We start from the raw sequence: 20,286 nt of genomic DNA, 5'->3' as shown, positions 1-20,286 counted from the left end.
ATGTTTCGACGTGTCCGTAAACAATGCGCGGGGACGGGTGTTCGCGCGTCTAGCTTGACGCAGGCAAGATCGTACATGCGTCGGGCTCTTCCCATACTGCGCGCATAGAGGTGTCCGCACTGAATGGACGGGCGCCGACGCGGGGAACGAGCGAGTAGCGGGAGTCTCAAACCATCATGAGCTTACCGCGCGCGTCTGGTGTATTTGTGGTATTATTTTCACAAAGCATAGATAGTGCGAAGTGATGTAAAGTAGGTATACGTTTTATAACTTTGCACTTTTTACTACACTGATACGCCTCTTTGCCTTATTAAGTCGCATAAAATTATATCAAATGATATTCACGTGTATTAATATAATATGTAGTACTAAATAAATATATATTATGTAAAAATAATATCTTTAAATTTCAATAATTCTTAACGCACATATAATATTGTACTTAAGGTTCAAATAGACTATATATGACGATTGGGCACATATGTGACAAGAGCGTTTTAGTGTCTATGATCATATCTATGCCATTCCGTTTACACATGAGCCAATATATGTCAAAAAAATCTATGACAGGGGCGTGGGCATAGATTCTATGACACCCGTATGTGCCAATCTGTTTACACACGATGCCGTAAAATCTATTGTGTCACATATTTGCCACTGATAAATACTACCAACATGACGCTTGACAAACTTTATGGTTGGTATGCCTTCATAAACGTCAAACAGATAATAATAATAAAACGAAATAAATCAGTACCTACCTAGGCTTGTTAGTGAGATTTTAAATTTATTTATCTATTTGGTTCCTGTCCATATCATATTATAATGCCGGCAGATGGAGCTACTGCCGCGGCAATCGTGGCATATTTATTGTTGGTAGACAATAAAAAACCAAGACGCAGACGAGTTTGGGTTCGTGGGTGGATTGCAAGACGGGAAACTCTCGGATGCTACAGTAATTTAATAAGAGAGCTAAGAGCTGAGGATACGGCAATGTATAAAAATTTTGTACGCTTGTCGCTGGAAGATTTCGATGCATTGTTGTTAAAGATACACACGAAAAAAACATCAGGAATCAAGAATTGAGATCACAACGATATGGAGTAGAGTATCTTTACATAGCTTAATAGCCTAAACAAGTCATCAATTGAAAAGAGAACTGAGACTGAATGGTCATAGGATAATATTGTGTTTTATTTCACAGAGCATCTGCCTAATATAATACCAAGTTTCAGGAAGGAACGTACCTCAAGGCTGTCTACAATTTTGTGGATAGGTACCTAGGTACCTTTATACATTTCATAGAATAATAATATACTATAAATACTTTGCAAAGAGAGCTCGTTATCTGAATTGGAATAGCTAGCCGCTAGAGAAACACTTAACTCGATGTGGAATGTCTAATAAAAATCGTTGCGATACTTGCTAAATTTGAAGTAGTGACGACAGCTATCGAGTCACAGCCAAGGAACTTCAGGAGGCCGAAAAACTTTCATCTCACGTGGTACCTGTCGCTGGTCCCTTGGCTACTCTTTGTCGCCTTTTCCTTATTTTTATAGTCTTTGTATTTGCACCGCAAACTCTGCCATTTACGCGTGGCATCATCCACCGAGTACTGAGAACTGCTTTCAAGGCCCAAATCTTGTACGATTTGGACCCTGTTTTTATAATCAGTCAGTGTACAGTCCCAAAATAGTGGATTACCTTCTACCAATCCGATTAAATTAATGATTATTTCATCCGTCCACTCCAACACGATTTTGCGACTTCTTCTGTCCATTTTTTACTAGGTATTGTTTCGTTTAGTAGTCAAGATTGTTAAGATGGCGTTTGAAATCAAAGACAGAAAAACACTTCCCGCGCGATCTATGACCCATAAACAATAATATATGACAACATGTTCGGCATATATGTCACAGACATAAACTAGTGTCACACAAAATTACCGAGGTGTTTACACTGAGCCATCGTATTTACACTCTATGACACAGGACGCCAACATAAGAAACGGGTTTTTCGACATATATGTGACCGATCGTCATATAGTGTATTTGAACCATTTAGTTATAAAGGTAGGTACATAAAAAATGTTTTTTTTTGTCTATAATTATTCAATATTTTTTCTCATTTATCTCGTTATCTAATTTCTCTGTATTTAAATTATAATAATTATGATTAACTATAATTATTATAATGTATATGGAAACTTTGCTTGTTGCAATATCTTTTTCTAGTCTATTTTACACATATTTGTAGTCTATGTAACTATTTGTTTTCCTTAATAAAAAAATATAAACATGATGAAAATTAAATATATTAAGTAGGTACATCATTTCCATCATAGAGCCGGGGTGCAAAGTTATGAAGCGTACATTCTACACCTACATTCACACCATATGAACCGAAAAGTCTTTTTTACTTACATATTATCCAATATATAATCAAATTATAAAATCGACCAAGGGTACTTGATGGAATTTGAATTTAAATTCATAAATATAAATTTACCAAATAAACAGGAATTAACTGTATCAGATGACAGTGTGTATTCACCATTGGTGGTGTTTGAAGATGCCAAAAGACGATAGCCGGATCGCAAAAAATGACTCAAAAAGAATAGAAAAAAACTTAGATCTATTAGAATATACTTAATCAAATATTTTCTCATGTTACTCTTTTTCGAAAAACTTGTCTGGATGTTCCCGCAGTTTCTTGTATAAGTTATAAAATTCTTCTGTTAAATTAGTGCTTTACATATTGATTTCATTGGCCCCATATTTTGCTGCAAAGTTTTGCCATTTCAAATAGGAGTTTTCCAGAAAAAACTTTTCTGTGTTTATGGTTTCCTATCCCTGATTTGACGCTGAACACGACTGGACGCGCGCGGGCTACTACGAACACTCTACCCGTGCCCGTCCCCGCGAATATTCCGCGTCGTACACGCCCCATGACTACGGCCAAGCGCTTAGTTTATGGACTCTGTGTGTAAAAATTGGATTTTTAAATCGGGTAACACAATGTTCTGTTATGTCAAAAATTTGACATGTTTAGGTTGTAGTGATTTAGTTTTGTTACTTAATTAATTGTAATGTTGTTACTCAAAGACTTCAGTCAAAATAGATCTGAACGATGAAAATAGTTTTATTAGTACTCATGATGAGGCCTTGATGAGAGTTCATTGCATTTTAAAATAAAACTTTCAATATGTCGGAGGTTGTTCTAATTTCTCGCAACCATATTGATAAGGAAAGTGACGATAAGATGCAAGAGCCCGAAGTGAAACAGGATGTCAATTTTTCTGATATACACCCAATCGGACTAACGGATAAGTCGAGTGATACGAAAACAACATCCAGCGGAGATAATTATTCGAATAACTCAAAAGAAATATGCCTTGACAATGGTGAAATTACGGCGACACAGGCTCGTTCGAATTCATTTTTGAATTTAGAATGTTCACATAATTTAAATTTAAATTCTGATATCAATCACGAAATAGTAGGAAAAGATAATACCGCAAAATCCCTTAGAGATCAAAGTAATTTATGTAAATCAGATGAAGTAATTTCTAATATTGTCCATCTTCCCTCTAAAGGAGGCACCGGCAGGTCTTCCGATGATAACTTATTTAAAAATCCCAAATTAAATTGTGACACATTCGCTGAGAGGTCAGATAATGAATGCGTCAGACGGAATTCTTTGCCGGGAAGATGTGTGGATGAAATTTTTATCCAGGAAAAGAATTTAAGTAGCATGTCCATCGACTGCATGAAAGATCAATCCATTCCAGAAAATAAAAGTTATCATGGCATTCCAACTTTGCAGTCTGAGAGAACAAAAATTGCTCCAGACATGAAAAATTTGTCAGATGTTGTAAAAAATGTACACGGATTATTTTCAATTGTCGGTGGCAGCTTAAAAAATGCCTATAAACCTATGGAGAAAAACTTTGGAGAGATGATGATAGCGACTCAGAAAAATATATCGTCAGCTAAAAATGGATATCTTTTAAAAAATGACAAGTCAAACACGCAAATAAATTCAAACAACCCAGTCGACAGTATAAGTAAATATACCACACTGAATCTATCAAATGAATCTAATGATGATATAAATCTATTTAGCAAATGTGATAACTTTAGTAATCAGCCTAAAAAAAAAGTCACTGGCTATAAAAAAACAAATGACAATTCTGACAATTTTGAATTTGGAACAACCAGCTTAACAACCTGTCAAAGTATTATGGATTCTGTAAATGAAAAAAATACATCCGAGTGTAAAGTGAAATCTAGTCCTCATTTTGAAAATAATTTTGATGTAAATTTAGTAAATAATGGTGATTCTAAATATGCTAAGATTGAAGAACGAGATGTTCTCATTAAAAATGAAACAGTCTCAAATAATGTTGCTAACAATGAGGTTAATAGTTATTCTGTGGAATGTCTGTCACAAGAGGAAATCAAAAGATTGGCTTGTCTTGAAACAGTCGTACTCGAGCAAAGTCAGCAACTAGAAATAATGAAGTTAACTATTTTTGAAAAAGATACTGCTTGCAAAGATCTTGAAGAAAAAATCAACACGGTAAGCAAAACAAATCATTGTAGATACAAATTTAATTCCTTATATGAAGTTACCACAGAACCGAAAACTGCCTGTTGTACAGTTTAACATACGTACTTGTACGGAAAAAAAATATGCGTAGGACTAGTGATCGGTCACATTTATCATTCGGAACTTGTGATTATTTATGCAAATAGCAACTTTGTCAGTCATATGTATTTCGAAATAAGACCACAATTTATAGATAGTATTTGATGGTATTCAATTAAACCCGCCGAAAACCAAGCGTTAATCGATGATAGTCAAAAATACTCGTCTATCTATAAAATATCTGAAATTATGCAATTAAATCATACATAACTTTGAATATTTTATGGATAGAATAATATTTTTTATAATATTTTATATTTATGTATAGTTTGGTTTAGGACTTAATGAATTTAAAAAAAAATGAACCGATAATATGTGTACTATATTGTATTCTTAATCCAACGAAAACAAATAAAGTGTGCACAGTTTTGTCATATCGCCCAAAATATACCAAAACTATTATGGTTTGATTGAGGCAGAGCTTAAATGATTTTTAAAAACTAACCAGTACCATCTGTAAATTGTAGTCTTAGTTCAACAAAAGCGAATATGTATGATTAATTGACATCTTCCCAATTGATGAGGGTGACGTGCTTAAATTTATTAAAAAACTTAAGAATACGCGCTCTTTGGGACCGGATAACGTCCCTACATTTTTTTTAAAGGGGTATGTTGATTTTGTCAAAGGCCCATTTGCATATATATATAATCTTACAATGGAGACAGGTATCTTTCCGGAAATATGAAGATGTCGAAGGTGACTCCAATTCATAAGAGTGGTACAGAGTCGTCAGTGGAAAACTACAGGCCGGTAGCTGTTCTGTCTGCACCAGCAAAAGTTCTGGAGATGATCGTGCACAGCATGATTTCTCCAAAAATCGAGCCATTTATAATGAATGAACAGCATAGATTTAGAGCAGGCCGATCAACGGAAACCAACCTGATGGTATTTACTGATTATGTGTCGTCAGTACTAGATAGAGGTACCGGGTTGACGGTTCTTACAATGATTTCTCAAAGGCATTTGACAGAGTCGATCACGATATTCTAATGGAAAAACTCCAACTAATTGGATTGTCTGATCGATTTCTCAGGTTATTCGGGAGTTATTTTAGGAATCGTCAAAAATACGTATCGTACGGCCTTTATCAGTCACAGACATTTGAAACATTTTCTGGTGTGCCTCAGGGCTCAAACTTGGGGCCATTGCTGTTCACGATTTTTATAAATGACATAGCATTGGTAATTAAAAATGCTATGTTTTTGTTGTTTGCTGACGACTTGAAACTCTTCATCGAAGTTGTCACCTTGGACGATTGTCGTCAACTCCAACTTGATATAGATAATATATTAGATTGGGGCAGGCGTAACAAACTGGACTTCAATATTGATAAATGCAATGTTTTATCGTTTACTAAACCCTCACGAGTATTGTTTTTCCAGTACTCGATGCATGGCAGAGTTTTCTCGCGAATATCATCTGTAAGAGATCTTGGAATTACGTTTGACGGTAAACTGACGTTTAGTGGTCATATAGATACCATTTGTAAAAAGGCGCTAAAGATGTTGGGCTTTGTCTTGCGTACTTCCCAGGTCTTTTCGGATGTTACGGTACTAAAAATTCTCTATAACTCCTTAGTTAGAAGGAGATTTGAGAGTGGGTCTATTGTTTGGGCCCCGCATCAGTTGAAGTACGGCCTTATGGTGGAGAGTCCAAAAGAAATTTTTAAGACTCCTTTACTTTCGGCTGTATGCATATTATCCGTGGCTCTATCCGACTGATTTTCTCTTAGGGATGCTTACATACTGTAGCTTAAAATTTAGAAGGGATCTGTATTTAGCTACATATTTTTTCAGACTTATACGCGGCGTACATGTGAACTCTGCCATTCTTGGTGGTGTTGGCTTGTGTGTCTCTGATAATTACCTTAGGAATTGAGGGCATCCGTTGTTTGTTCTCCCACGGTGCAGAACTAACCTGCCCTTAGTAATGCCAATTGGGAGGGCAGTAACCATGTTTAATGAAATCGCTTCGGATATTGATATATTCCACTTACGTGAGGTGAATTTAGGTGGACGTTGTTTTATAAGTTTTTAAGATAGGGTCTATCAAAGTTCACTCTGTGTGCTTCCATCTACTTTTATTTTGTTATTTATTTTCTTATTTTATTTCTTATTGTATTATTAACTCACACTTCTCTGTATTTTTATTTAAAAAAATTATTAACACTCATTTTATGTCATGTCGTGAACGCTTTGAATTTATAATTTGTAATGGTCATTATATGTAAAATAAATAAATTTGATTTGATTAACAAAGTTTAATATGCACTTTTTATGGCGGATCCAGTCTACCTCCACCCTTTGCTACTGATATAATGAACACAAATTCGTCACTGCATCTTTCTGTTTGTTTAGTATTTTATTTCTGAAAACGGGACTGTTAGCTAAATAAGTTTGGGAGTCTCTGATCTTTAAATGATCCAAATTGATTGGCAGTAAAAAAAACTAAACAACATAGTGTATTATACTTCTTTTCAGTTATCAGGAAAACTAGAGTTGACTACCAAGGAGCGTAATGCCAGTGTGATGAGGTATGCCGTCTCGGAGAGGGCTGCTCTGGAGGCTGCAAAAGCTCGAGATTCGGCTCTGGCTACTGAAGCCATGGCCAGGAATGAGGCCGCGCTGTTAGCCCAGAGGTTAAGGGCCGCGCATGCTGACCGTGGCCGAGTTTGCGATATGTTTGATGAAAAGGCAAGTATATTTATTTATAAGTACATTTCCAATATTTTCTATCCTCAGGTCACAGAATCTCGGTCTATTTCGTGGCTTCTAAAAATCGAAACGAACCCAACAGGAGTCTGCATGAAGATTGTTACTCTTACGTTTAATACTGCCATCGGGCGCCTGTGGAAATGATGCATTTAAACCGACAGCCAACATTCTCACCACCAGAATAGGAAGAAGATAACACCCAAATATTGGAGGCTTTTAGATTACTTCATACTTCTTAAAACTGTATTAAATTTTTGTTTGGTTTGAATATATCAATGGCTCAGTCCCATAGTGTTACAAGTAAGAATTAGTAGAGTCTGTCTTCTATAAGCTGGCGTGCGGTTTCCCCCCCACTTCAGCATCCATTTCGTTCTTTCCCATTGAAAACTTGCAACAGTTGAACGCGATGGCACAATGCTCTTTGTGTGACGTGTACGCCAGCTTATAGAATATAGACTCTAGTTTTGAGTAATGGCTGATCAAAGGTCAAAGAGAAAAAACCTAGATAAATGCAAGGTTGCCAGAACCATAAAATATTATGTCGAGTTATGCGTCTATGGAATGCCATATTCACAAAAAAATATTTCCACAGCGATATCTCGATTTGTTTGTTTATGGAACAAAATAATTGTTTAAGTTTATTTATTTCCATATAAAAACATCGACCCTATGAGGACAACTAGTATTTTTTTCGAGTTGTAGTTTTGTGGAACTGAAGACGAGCGATATACGAATATAATGGCTAACATAACTCAAAACTTGAAATTTTTGACTTATTGTACTATGGAACTGAACCGTCGATATAATAATATGTACCTATATGTAATGATTTTTAGTGCCATGAAGTAACTGCATCACAGAAAGAAGTCTCAAGGCTGAAAGAGGAAATGCAATCGTGTGAAGTTAAACTCAAATGGGCGCAATCCAAACTTGTCACAGAAATGGAGTCGCATAAGGTAAAGAAATAATTGAATAAAATAAAAAAATGAACAGTTAACTTTGTAAGTAAATTATCATTTCGCTCCTACCCGGTGATATCGGCCTCCACAGGGTGGAGGTTATATTAACAGATTTTTTACGAGGTGTGGATGTTGATCATTTACCCAACCTATTTGGTCCCTGCTCTGGGTCAAGAAAACATTAAAATATTAGTAATTAAGCTAGGCACGAAATCACATCAGCACCCACAGCTTTATATATGTGGTTACTTCCAATTATACCACCATGAAATACTTGGACTCACGATTGTACTCAGTTAAAACCAAATGCCGTCTATTCGACAGTTGCATTCAGACTGGTGATGCTTTATGGTAGTGAATCATGGCACTTTACGAAAGCTCAGAGCAACCGTATACTGAGTTTTGAGAACAGATGTTTGTGACGGATACTGGGCGTATGGTGGTATGACTTCAGGAGTAACGAGAAGAACGCAGCAAGCAGCCTCTCATTACGGTGAGAGTGAAGAGGCGACGTTGGACCTGGCGCGGTATCGTGCTGCTGATGCCAGAGAACTTCAACCTGGCTTGCCTGTCCTTCGATCCAACTGGATTCCGGCGTCTTGAAAGGCTGCTAAATACTATCTATAGAGTGTATACGACGGAGCTACGGGATGCTGGTATAACTTGGAATGATGTAAGAAGACTAGTTAGGGACAGGGATTCTTGGAGGCGCCGCATAGTGTCCATATGCTCCAACTAAGGGGCAGATATGGTTGAAGAAGAAAAAGATAATTTCCCTTAATTTTCTTGATATTGAGTCCATTTCTCTTTGCTTAAAGGAGTCCGCAGCTTTAGCTGAGAAATTGAATTTGCAGTTAAGTAAAATGGAAGGCAACTACGCAGCAGCTGTCCAGCAAACTCCAGACGCAGGTATAATTCAAAGCTTTGATACTTGTGTATTATTGCTCATATTTTCATCATTCATATCAAGTTTTGATGGTATTTACTTAATTCGGTAACTAGAAAAAACTATTGGTCGATTCTGACAATTTTATACACCAACCAATGTAAATATTTTAATGTTTCTAGAAGTCCAAATGAAAGAGAAAGAGGCAACAATTATTTTGGAACGACATGAGCGAGACAGAGCGGAAGCTCGCTGCAAACTTCTTCACTCTGAAGTGGACCAACTGAAAAAGGCTCTGACTTCTTGCGGGGACGAGGTCAGGGAACTGAGGGCACAGGTCAGTCCTTTCTATCATTATTAATGAAGTGTATAACTTTTATTTAAAAAAAATAGAGGTTTTGTTTGAGATGGTACATAATATATGATAGGGAGACGGGCATGAGGTGAGGATATTCCTGTGAAAAACTTGCGGGAAAAAGAATTCATCTTCACCTCATTCAATGGAGAATGATTAATAATAATTGATATGATACAGGTGGAGAGCGGTACAGCAGAATCAGCGGCCCTCCGAGACTGTTGTGCGGAATTGCGAGCTCAAGGAGCCAGAGACTGCGAGAAACTAGCAGCCGCCCAAGCTAGAGCAGCCAGGGTTGACACGTTGTCCGTGCATTTGCAACAGTGAGTATCCACGATACCCTATTCAATGTCGGCACACGATATATAATATTTATTTTAAAATATATAATTATAACGATGTAATCAATATTTTAGAGAACAAGAGGCGAATGCTAAGCTTCAAAAGGCTCTCGAGTCAGAAAAGTTATCATTAGAAGAAGCATTAGCAGAAGTGGAGCTACGGTCGAGAAGAGAGGCAGAGTTGCTCCGGCAAGCGGAAAGGCTGACAGAAGCTGGAGTTCGCTTGCAGGCTACTTGCTCAGAAGCCGAATCCAAGGTATGGATCACATTCTATATTACAGTTTAAATTGATCCCCTTTGTCAGTTTGTACGATTTTCCTTCCTTATGGGACATTACCACTTATTAAATCCAGAACTAATTTACCTCTAACTTACTCGAAATTCTTATTCATAAAATATTTAGGCCAATAAACAATTGGAAATGGAAATATTTGGACTGTATGCAGAACAATACATAACAAGTCATGAACACCCACGTCAAAAGATTCGACAAAATATGTTACGTGACAAGGACTACTGCGGTGACAGTGGCAATTAACCTTAAACAACTAAATAAAATGCTATTTTTTAAAGAATGTAACATTCTTTATTGAACATGCGTAATTGGAAAACACCTCAGATATATTATTATACCTACTAGAAAAAATCCCGGTGGAACTCAAATGGTAAAGCACATTGGCGTGAATCCAGTAGATACGGGTTCAATTTTTTCTAGTAGGTATATTTTAAATTATGTATGTTAACACATTCGTGGACATGACGTCTATAAACGTTGTACTTTGTGAAACAGAATACGACACGACATTTTTATAAAAGTCATATTTTGGATTAAAACAATTTGTTCCCTGCTACTTGTGTCACGGTGCGAACATATTTAGAGATACATACGAACATATAAGAGTCGTATCTTAAGACTTAACTCACTTCTATATATTTAAATCGAAATTTTCAAAATTTAAATTTTCATGTGTCATAACACTAACATGTATTAGTTAACATGTGTCCGCAAATGTGTTAAATAACATGCAATTTCATTTAAAAACTGATTCTTTGAAAATTGTATGGAAATAAATGATTCGTGTATGTCGATAATGCTATTTCGTTTTATGGCCAACTTTCCAATAACGTATCTCGACCATAAAGCAAGGTAATTAAATTAGTCGACAAAGATAAAATATATTGTAAATTTTCAACCTTTATAATTTTTATTTTACTTTATAATTTTATTTGTTTCGTAAACATAGCAGATATTGTAGCGTCAATAGCTTTATTACATATTTTTTTACAGGCTTTAGCGTTACACGTGGACAATGCATCGCTGCGTTCGTCGGCTGCATCGGCAGCTATGTCCAGTGCAGAGCACAGCGCCCGGGCTCTGGCCGAGCGAGAGGGCAGAGCCTCCGACGCCCGTTCCCTGGCCGCGGCAGCAGCCCGCAGTGCACGCAACGAGAAGACTGCCAGAGCTGCCCTGGAAGCGGCGCAGGGGGAGGCCAGGGCTAAGGAAGCCAAGCATGCCAGCGCCATCAAGGTTTGCTACTTTTCAAATGTCGCACTTCTTAACATGGTACCCCTTTCCTAAATTACCATGACATCTCATCTGATTCACTGTTCTGTTCTGAAAATAATAATCATCGCTGTCGTCCGACTCCTCACCAATGTCTATTATCAAATTTTCCATAATGTGTGTCTATTCCTAAATTACTTGCCTTAAAAGAATCTTCGATTTTTATATTGTCCTCACAGGATTTTTTCTATCATTCAAAAATTTTATGTTGCGTCATATCTATCGATTTTTGCCTTCCCGCATTACTCTCTGAATGGTGCTAATAGATACGCCGGTTGCTTTGTTTGCTGATTTAACAATATTCTATTTCAAATTGTACTGTATTCTGATCACTTTTAAATATTGGGTCACATTAAAAACAATAATTGCTTGTGCTTGTCTTTATAAAAGTTTTTTGTAATACCCCGATCGCGATGAGGTATTCATTGTAAAACTGTAAATATACTATTGTATCGTGTAAAACCAGTGTTGCCAACTGTCATTGACGAAAACATGCCAGATGGGGTATGAAAACAAGCTATTTAGCAGGAAAAAATGATAGGTTTTGTGAAAATAAAATTTCAACTAAATTTACGTATTCCACCAAGAACGAAGTCAATACCCTTAGCTTTCGCAAAAAAAATCGAGAAAATGTCGATACGTGTAAAAACCACACATTTTAACAGAAATATATTTAAAAATTGACAAGAAATACGTATATTTTGTTCAAGTTTCGTTTCATGTTTGAAGACGAGAGCTTCTTTTTGTAGGACAGACATAGAGAATTAAAGAACATAACTTTTAGGTGAATAATTGTAAATTATTATTTTATATACGCGGAGATTTGGAATAATAGGTATATAAAAACATTAAATAATGCCTGAAATTGTTTCATCGTATTTTATTTCTCACTAAAATTGGTACCTACCTACCTGCATTAAATATCCGATAGTAAGAAATTTGATGCGCATAATACATAAACTAAATATCTAGCATTTTTTCAACACATTTAAAGCTGTTGCAGGCATCAAGAAATGCTTGTAAAAATGCCACAAGTCAGATGCGTTTTTTGCAAGCCAGATCAGATGCTGATTATAGTACAAAGGTGTACAAATTATAGTATTTCTGAAAAATATATAGTATAGGAACATTTTTCGTCTTGAATCCTTTAAAATTATAGTATTTTGGTATATTTGGCGTAAAATTATAGTATTTTACATTTTTCGCGAAATCAAAATTATAGTATTGTACTATACTTATAGTACGGTTGGCATCACTGAGCCAGATGCTTATTTGAAAATGCTAGATCTGGCAAGAAAAACGCTAATTTGGCAACGCTGTGTAAAACTGACTTTTTCACACACAGACGCAGCTTTTACACACCTACTCTATGTGCACGAAAGTAAGTGTGCTTCTGTATAGGTCCATGCCTAAGTTGTTCAGCTATATACATGCGCCACATACTCTCACATCTTAGCAGATTCAATTTATGGAAATGAAGTCTCGGCAAACACACATATTGTACACTTGTCATTGTTTAAAAGTTGACTTATTTAAACAGTGTTTGTATTTAATTTTTAAAGGAGTTAAAGCGAGAAGCCCAACAATGGAAAAGAAAGTACGAGAGACTCGAAACAGATGGTCATTCTCAGCCGAGCATTTCCGCCAACAGCCAAAGAACTGGTAAATATTAAACAAATGTTCATAACCTCACTGTAGTCTTATGATAATATTTAATTACCCTCGATATAAATTATCTTTAATAATTTTTCCACGCCTTGCAGGTTCTTGCAGTTCATTAAGTAGCTTTGAGGGCACTTTACAACAAAACCACCAAGGGGAAAACTCTGATGCTATTCTGCCTAATGTACAGGTATTTTTTTTCACACATTTTTTATTATCATTCATTCATAGGATTGCCAGATGTCCTGTGTAATATAAAATACTGTTACTTATTTCATTTCTAATTTTAATGTCCAGTAAATTATTCATCTGTTCGATACAAATACATAAGTATATAGATATTGTACTTAATCTATTGCAGTGTGTTACCAAAGCGCCTGAAATTCAGCAAATGGTCGAAAGGATTGTAACCCTCCAGCGTCAATCGGCGAGAAAGAATGAGAGGTTAGATTTTCTGGAAGAGCACTCTTCCCAATTGACACGTGAGCTACAGCGCAAGTCTCGGTTGCTTCGAGAGCTCCTCTCAAATATGCCCGGAGGTGCGTTGGCACCGCCAAGTAGTGACAGAGCTAAGGTTAGTAGAAATTATATTATGTATATGTTTTAGTCTTATTATTTTTTAGTGGGAGGTATGTTATCCAAGATTCTTTATCAATTGCAAGTATTCTGAGTTCCTCCCGTGTGATCTTTATGTTTTTTCTCGAATACTGTCTCATGAGGTAACTAAACCCAATTATTCTTTCAAGGATAAGGATCTAAAACCTAGTACCCACGCATGTTCTTGCTCGACGGTTTTGCTCGATCGAGCATGTTGACTTGGAAGCATGCTCGTCGTTGCGTCCACATAGTCGAGCAACTCGACACAAGGCTCTGTGAGGCGACCGTCGTACTGCCATGACTTCGACCACAAGTGAGAGCGAGGCCACACTAGCCTTGCCGGTGCGTTCTCACTCCCTCACTCAAATTACATCGCGCAAGAATTACAGACCTTCAATCTTTTTTGGATAGCGCAATTTGTTCGATGTCGAACAAAAAACCACCGAGCCAGATGGTACACATGTTGAGACATGTTGGAATCAGCGTAAAACCATCGAGCTAGAACGTGTGTGTGTACTTACTATAATGTGTAAATTCATTTAATATACATTTACAGTCACAGCTAAATACATGATAGTCACTATTAAAAAACTACATACATATTGAGTTGTTGAGCCACATTTTGCTCATATATGTATCTGAGGAGTTGTGGACCAATGCAGAGATGCCAACGTTAAGTTAGCCTTAACTAAGATGTCTTAATTAGAACAATAAACATGTTTAAATCAAGTCTAATGTTTCCATTGTTAGGATAATTTTTAACAATGCATAGTCCTTGTAGTTTATGTATTCTTATATTTACTTCAGTTACACATTCACCAAGATACTCAGTCAAGGCTTCCACTATAATAGTCAGGGTGAAGAGACCACATGTGGATAGGTGTTCTCTTTTTGATACTGGAGAAGGAAATTTTATGACTTTACTATTATCAAATTAATATGTTTTAATATTATTTTTTTTGTTATTTGCGGTAACTATTGTGTAAAAACAGTAAAACATGAAGATTTTAAACACCCATATCTCAGATATTTGTGAATGTGGAATAGGTCAGTTCATTGCCAAGGTGATGAAATATACTCACGATCGACACGGTGATGCTTAATTTCGTTATTTTTTTTAATAATGTACATTAAAGATTTGGGCCAGTGTATTGATAACTCATATTTTTTTTAATGCGTGTCATGCAATATATAAAATAATGTGCTGTTGAAGTAACAATTGATTTTATTTTATAGCTTGCAAAAGATAAACTTACTCAGGTTTGTAGAATTATTTTGTAATTTTGTGTAACTGCTTGTCAGTAAATGTAATAGATTAGTCTTAATACTGTCTGACAAGAAGATCTAGGCAATAACTGGAAATTGTTGAAGTCGAAGTGTGATTAACTAAATAGGAGAAGCTTGTTAGTTCACAGTTTTAACACGTGGACAACTCGTCGATAACCGAAAGTCGTTGCAGGCGAAGTGCGGTTAAAAACAGGAGGGGCTATTAGTTCACAGTTTTAATACGTTGAAAAGAAGATCTTGTTCGACAGTATTAAGACACGTTGTAGAGATATTTATTTGACTTGGGCAAAGTGGCTCTGTAAAGTAAATTAAAATAATGTCCGTCAACGATCCTATACCCAAATTACATGAGCAGACTCAACGACTCCCGCCAACCGTCTGATTCGATTGAATGTCACTTTGAATCTTTTTATTGAGCTGTGAGCATAATAGATACATTTTTATTGTAGCCAGATTCAACTCAATCATCGGGGTTGCCTCAAAGGTGTTTGGTCGTGCGTGACTGGGGATGTCAAAAAAGTGTTTACTGTAAAAACATTTTACTGGCATGTTGATGTTTGATAGTCGTCAGACATGATTAATTATTTCAACAGACAGTAAAAATACGAAAAACAGTAATAATATTATGCCAATAAATACAACAAACAACTTGTTACTTGTCAAAATGCAATCTCCAATAGTTTTCTGTGACATTGAAGAAAAAGTTTTATCACCAAGTTAACCAGTCCATATTTATTGTTTTACTCTTAATTTTTAATATTATAGTCCATGGATGTACATGGTAACAATAGCGCTTAACGGCCCACATGCTCGTCGTAGGTCAAAATTGAGTTTTTATTGTATTTTCAAACCATGATCCTGGACACTCCTTAAACGTTGTAGATAATCTGTTTATATAATTTTGAAGCCTTATAATCCCTCATATTTATTTTAAACATTTGATGACTGCATAAAGTATTTTTGTTCCATAAAATAGTATTCTTTTAAACCTCTCGCTCTAATGTTTTAGAATATAGTCATATTTCGGTACATAACTGTGCAGTGGTGTTAAGATTTTTTACATTTATTAATTTTAAAACGCATTTATAAAACCATTAGTATAATTCATGACGAGATAATTTTTGTAAAATATTCACGATAAAAAATTATATTGATAATCTTTGTGATCCCAAATTTGACAAGAATTAGGCATTTTATTATTCAAAAAATCGGCAAGATTAACACATTTGAAGATGATTCTAAAGATACTTATTATAAGCTATGTCTTTGACCATTCAAGTGTGATAAACATCTTACGAATAATGATTGCTTTATAATAATTATTGACCTAATAATAAGGTAGTGTTTTTTTGAAATACGCCATTTCTTTTGACATTCCCCAGTGGCTAAGCTACAACATACACTGGGCGACTTTACAGGCAGATTATAAAGTCGCTAACAAACAGCTCGTAAAAAAGCTCAATGTAATTGACGCTTAAGCAAACGCACACAACGAAATGTTGTCGTTGTGTGGTGTTATTTGACAGATTCGGGCAGATTCTGAAAATCGGTAAATATCAAAATGCTTTACGCGGTGTAAATCATATTTTTTCCGGCAGATACACAAAAATCGTTTTACTGCTCTTCATTTCGCACGAGTTGCAACTATCATGTGAAAATTTAGAAGTCGCTAAACTTTTTTGATCCTTGCATACAGTCTTGCAAATTACACGATAATACATGTTTACATTTGCATTCTATTGTTGTGTTAGTGATAATACGTACTGCCACCAGTAAATCGTGCACATGTAAACGGGCTATTAGCAACACAATGTATATGTATTATGAAACAATCACAAGAAACGTCGAGATGGTTGAGTTGGTACCTGAATTCTTGTGTAGTAATTGTTATTTGATGTTTACTATTGTTGTGAGTTGGTCAATCTGCGAGTCTGTTTGCGTAATCAAGGCATTAGTTAATTCATATAATGCTTTGTGTGTAGATTCTGATAGAAACTCTCTGCTAAAATATATCTGTCACATATTAATTAATTTGTCACATTAGATATACGATACGTATATAAAATAATTAAATAATTTATGTTCCGTGCCAAAATTTTTATTCTTAGTAATGTATCATCGTGTAGAAATAATATAATATAACGGTACATTAGTAAGTAACCGAAGCGATTTATGTTTGCCAATATAGGCGGAGATAGGAAAGCGCGGCGGAATCATGTCTTCGGTGTATGGGTCGCACGTTAACGATGACACGATGACCATCGAACTGTCCTTAGAGATCAACGCCAAGCTGCAGAACGTGCTCGAAGATGCACTCCTCAAAAATATCACACTCAAGGTATATTAATAATTGTCATCCTATTATTATTTTGTAAATACTTATTATTTCATTTTAGCACTTTATTTGTTTGAAATTATTCCTCACATAGCAATAACAGAGAAACCTCAAAAGTAATCATAAACAGAATTTCATTAATACTTGGTTTTCTTAAATTTTTTCCTCGCATACCTATTTGGGCATATATGGACCGGACCCTCATAACATAGTTGTGGGTTCGTCATGCGGCTTGTTATGTGGCACCTTATTTCATTGTATTGTTTCTCTATATTTTTGAAGATATTTATCCCATTTTTTAATTCATATTAATTATTGTTTATCTCACTTTTTGCAAAGCAATATTGGTTGGTATTCATATGTGTAAACCCCAAAGTTCTGATTCTTCTTTTCTTTTTAAAGAAAATATTGCACACGTTTACTTATATTACTTACTTGTATATGTATAAACATCTGACTGTGTACATATACACTCATATATTTGGTGAAATTATGTTTCCATGAACATAAATCATAATTCTAGTGTGGCACACAGTCAAACCCATATGCATATTATGCGGCAGAGGCAAAGGGTGGAGGTAGGCTTTTGAGATCTGACATAAATAGTGTGAACTATAACTTTACCATTATATCTTGGCTACGGATGTCATAACGGTGATTTGGGGAACTATGCACCCCCCGGTACTTTTAGGTATAAATCTACATCCCCGACCACCGCTATAGTCCGTAGCACTTCACACAGCGCATTGGTTCTAGATTCAATCATAGTATTATTTGCTTTCATTTAAATAAGAATACAAATAATAGATTATCACCGGCCTTCTTCGCGCTTAGGCGGAGATGGCAGACCGTGATAATGCCATGGCCAAAGAAGCGGGGGTGGGAGACAGAAACGCACGGTGTATGCTGGTGAGGTTGGTTTATTTTATCGTAGATACAGGGTAGTCGTTGGCGGTGGGTTGGTCATGGCGATTTGGCGGGCTGCAGACGTGGTGTCGCGGGCTGGGCTGCTGACGCTTGGCATCCGAGACGAGAGTCAGTGCTTGCGGCTTGGCGATGCAGTCTTTTTGGCGGGAGATGCTGGCTGGGCTGTTCAGAATGCTTTTAGCTTAGGATGCTTGCATGGCGCCGACGCGGTATTTTTGGCTGGAGACGTGGAGATGCTGGCTTGGCTTCGCGTCCGAGGCGAGCAGAGGCGATGCTAGCTGTCCGGTGTCCGATGCGAGAGAGAGATTTTTTGGGCGATCGATGCTGTTCGTTCGGCGTCAGGAGCAAGAGAGTTTTTACGCGTGCGTCCAACCGTCAGATTGCCGGCATCGTCGCACTCTCTGTTTTACCGACGGATTGACTAGTGGCGGCGCGAGCGGCCGTTTTCGACAGGCTGCGTCTGTTTTGGTGGGAGCGTGGACGAATTCGAATTTCGGATTTTTAAGGAGGCTGGCTCTACTCGGCCGAGGGTTGCGAGAACCGCGAAGAGTGGACGTAGGCTGTGGTGTTTTGGGAAAGATGATGGTTCGGTCCGCCCTTTGAGGTGGTCTCCTGTGGGAGACCTTCATCCGGTATCAAGATGGTATTAGTTAGTTTTTAAAATTCAATTAAACCCTGCTTCTCAAACCATACTAGATAAAAAATATTCTTCTCTGTAAAATATCTAAAATATGCCATTAAATCATACATCATTTTAGATATTTTATACATAGAAGAATATTTTTTATTACTGTGGTTTGTTTGGTCAGGCTGGGTTTAATCTGCCATTAAATTTGTATAGTTTAGTTTGCACTATTTATGTCGGCTTTCAACAGCCTACCTCCACCCTTCGCCACCGATATGCGGTTTCAGTCTATGGATGGCCTCTGAATGTTTTCACCCGACGGTATATTTGTGTAACGTATAAGTAATATGTGTGATTATTTTATTTATTCCAGGAAAACATGGATACACTCGGTGATGAAATCGCCAGGCTAAAAGAACAATTGCAGAAAGGAAACAAGAACTGATAACAATCTATGTATTAATATATATTATCTTTAAACATGAAATATTATATATTATATTACATATATTATTCAGTGGCGAAGGGTGGAGGAAGGCTGTGGAGATCTGACATAAATGTTTTCATTGAACTAAGAATACAAATTGCAGACAGTGTCGGTTAGTTTTTAAAATTTAATTAAACCCTGCCTTAAAGCAAACCATAATTTATAAATATTAGATAAAAAATATTCTTCTGTCTATAATACATCTAAAATTATGCTATTAATTAATCATACATAACTTTAGATATTTTATAGTTAGATGAGTAATTTTTACCTTTTATGGTTTGATTAAAAGCGCGTTGACACGGTCCAAGTACGATCCAAGTACACATGGACCGAGTGCCATCCAAGTGCTCTCGTATGAGACATCTTCATACTTATTATTCCTATCCAAGCTTCTTGGACCGCATCCTACTCATCCAAGTTAGCTTGGATAGGAATAATTAGTATGAAGCTGTCACTCGGATGGCACTCGGTCCAAGTGTACTTGGATCGTACTTGGACCGTGTCAACGCGGCTTTAGCAGAGCTTGATATAATTTTAAAAATCAATTTGTATTCTTAGCTCAATGATAACAAATATGTATGACTGACAAAGTGTAGTGTGGTCTATTTCTGTGGAATCTCCGCAGCCTACCTCCACCCTTCACCACTAATATTATTAGTTATAATCATTCCAATATTCAGACTGGATCAAAATAATGAAATGAAATATTTTGATCATTTTAAAAACACTCCCAATTTATTCCATATTATATTATAACAGTGTCTTATTGATTACCTATCTACAATAGTTGTTTTTTATACTTTCGAGGGTCATATCAATGATAATATTAGTGT

The 20,286-nt window shown here is 36.3% G+C and overlaps 1 protein-coding gene across 2 annotated transcripts; it reads left to right on the top strand.

Moving 5' to 3' along the window:
- Positions 1–3,017: 3,017 nt before the first annotated feature.
- LOC147066786 (coiled-coil domain-containing protein 186-like) lies at positions 3,018–19,558 on the top strand. Of its 2 annotated transcripts, XM_085954169.1 has the most exons (14): positions 3,018–4,581; positions 7,192–7,404; positions 8,262–8,381; positions 9,203–9,293; positions 9,453–9,607; positions 9,806–9,948; positions 10,042–10,222; positions 11,255–11,494; positions 13,093–13,192; positions 13,294–13,382; positions 13,554–13,766; positions 15,026–15,049; positions 17,265–17,414; positions 19,337–19,558. In XM_085954169.1, exons 1-14 carry the CDS (start codon positions 3,205–3,207, stop codon positions 19,406–19,408), a joined length of 3,168 nt encoding a protein of 1,055 aa, XP_085810295.1. In that variant the 5' UTR covers positions 3,018–3,204; the 3' UTR covers positions 19,409–19,558. The 2 variants fall into 2 exon arrangements, with proteins under 2 accessions (XP_085810295.1, XP_085810296.1); XM_085954170.1 differs by lacking the exon at positions 15,026–15,049.
- Positions 19,559–20,286: the final 728 nt, after the last annotated feature.

This window comes from Rhyacophila brunnea, unplaced genomic scaffold, assembly GCF_057557595.1.
Source record: "Rhyacophila brunnea isolate RB1 unplaced genomic scaffold, BYU_Rbru_1.0 scaffold_4, whole genome shotgun sequence".
Taxonomy (NCBI): Eukaryota; Metazoa; Arthropoda; class Insecta; order Trichoptera; family Rhyacophilidae; genus Rhyacophila; species Rhyacophila brunnea.
The sequence above is the reverse complement of the archived record's forward strand: the minus strand, read 5'-3'. Positions and strand labels throughout refer to the sequence as shown.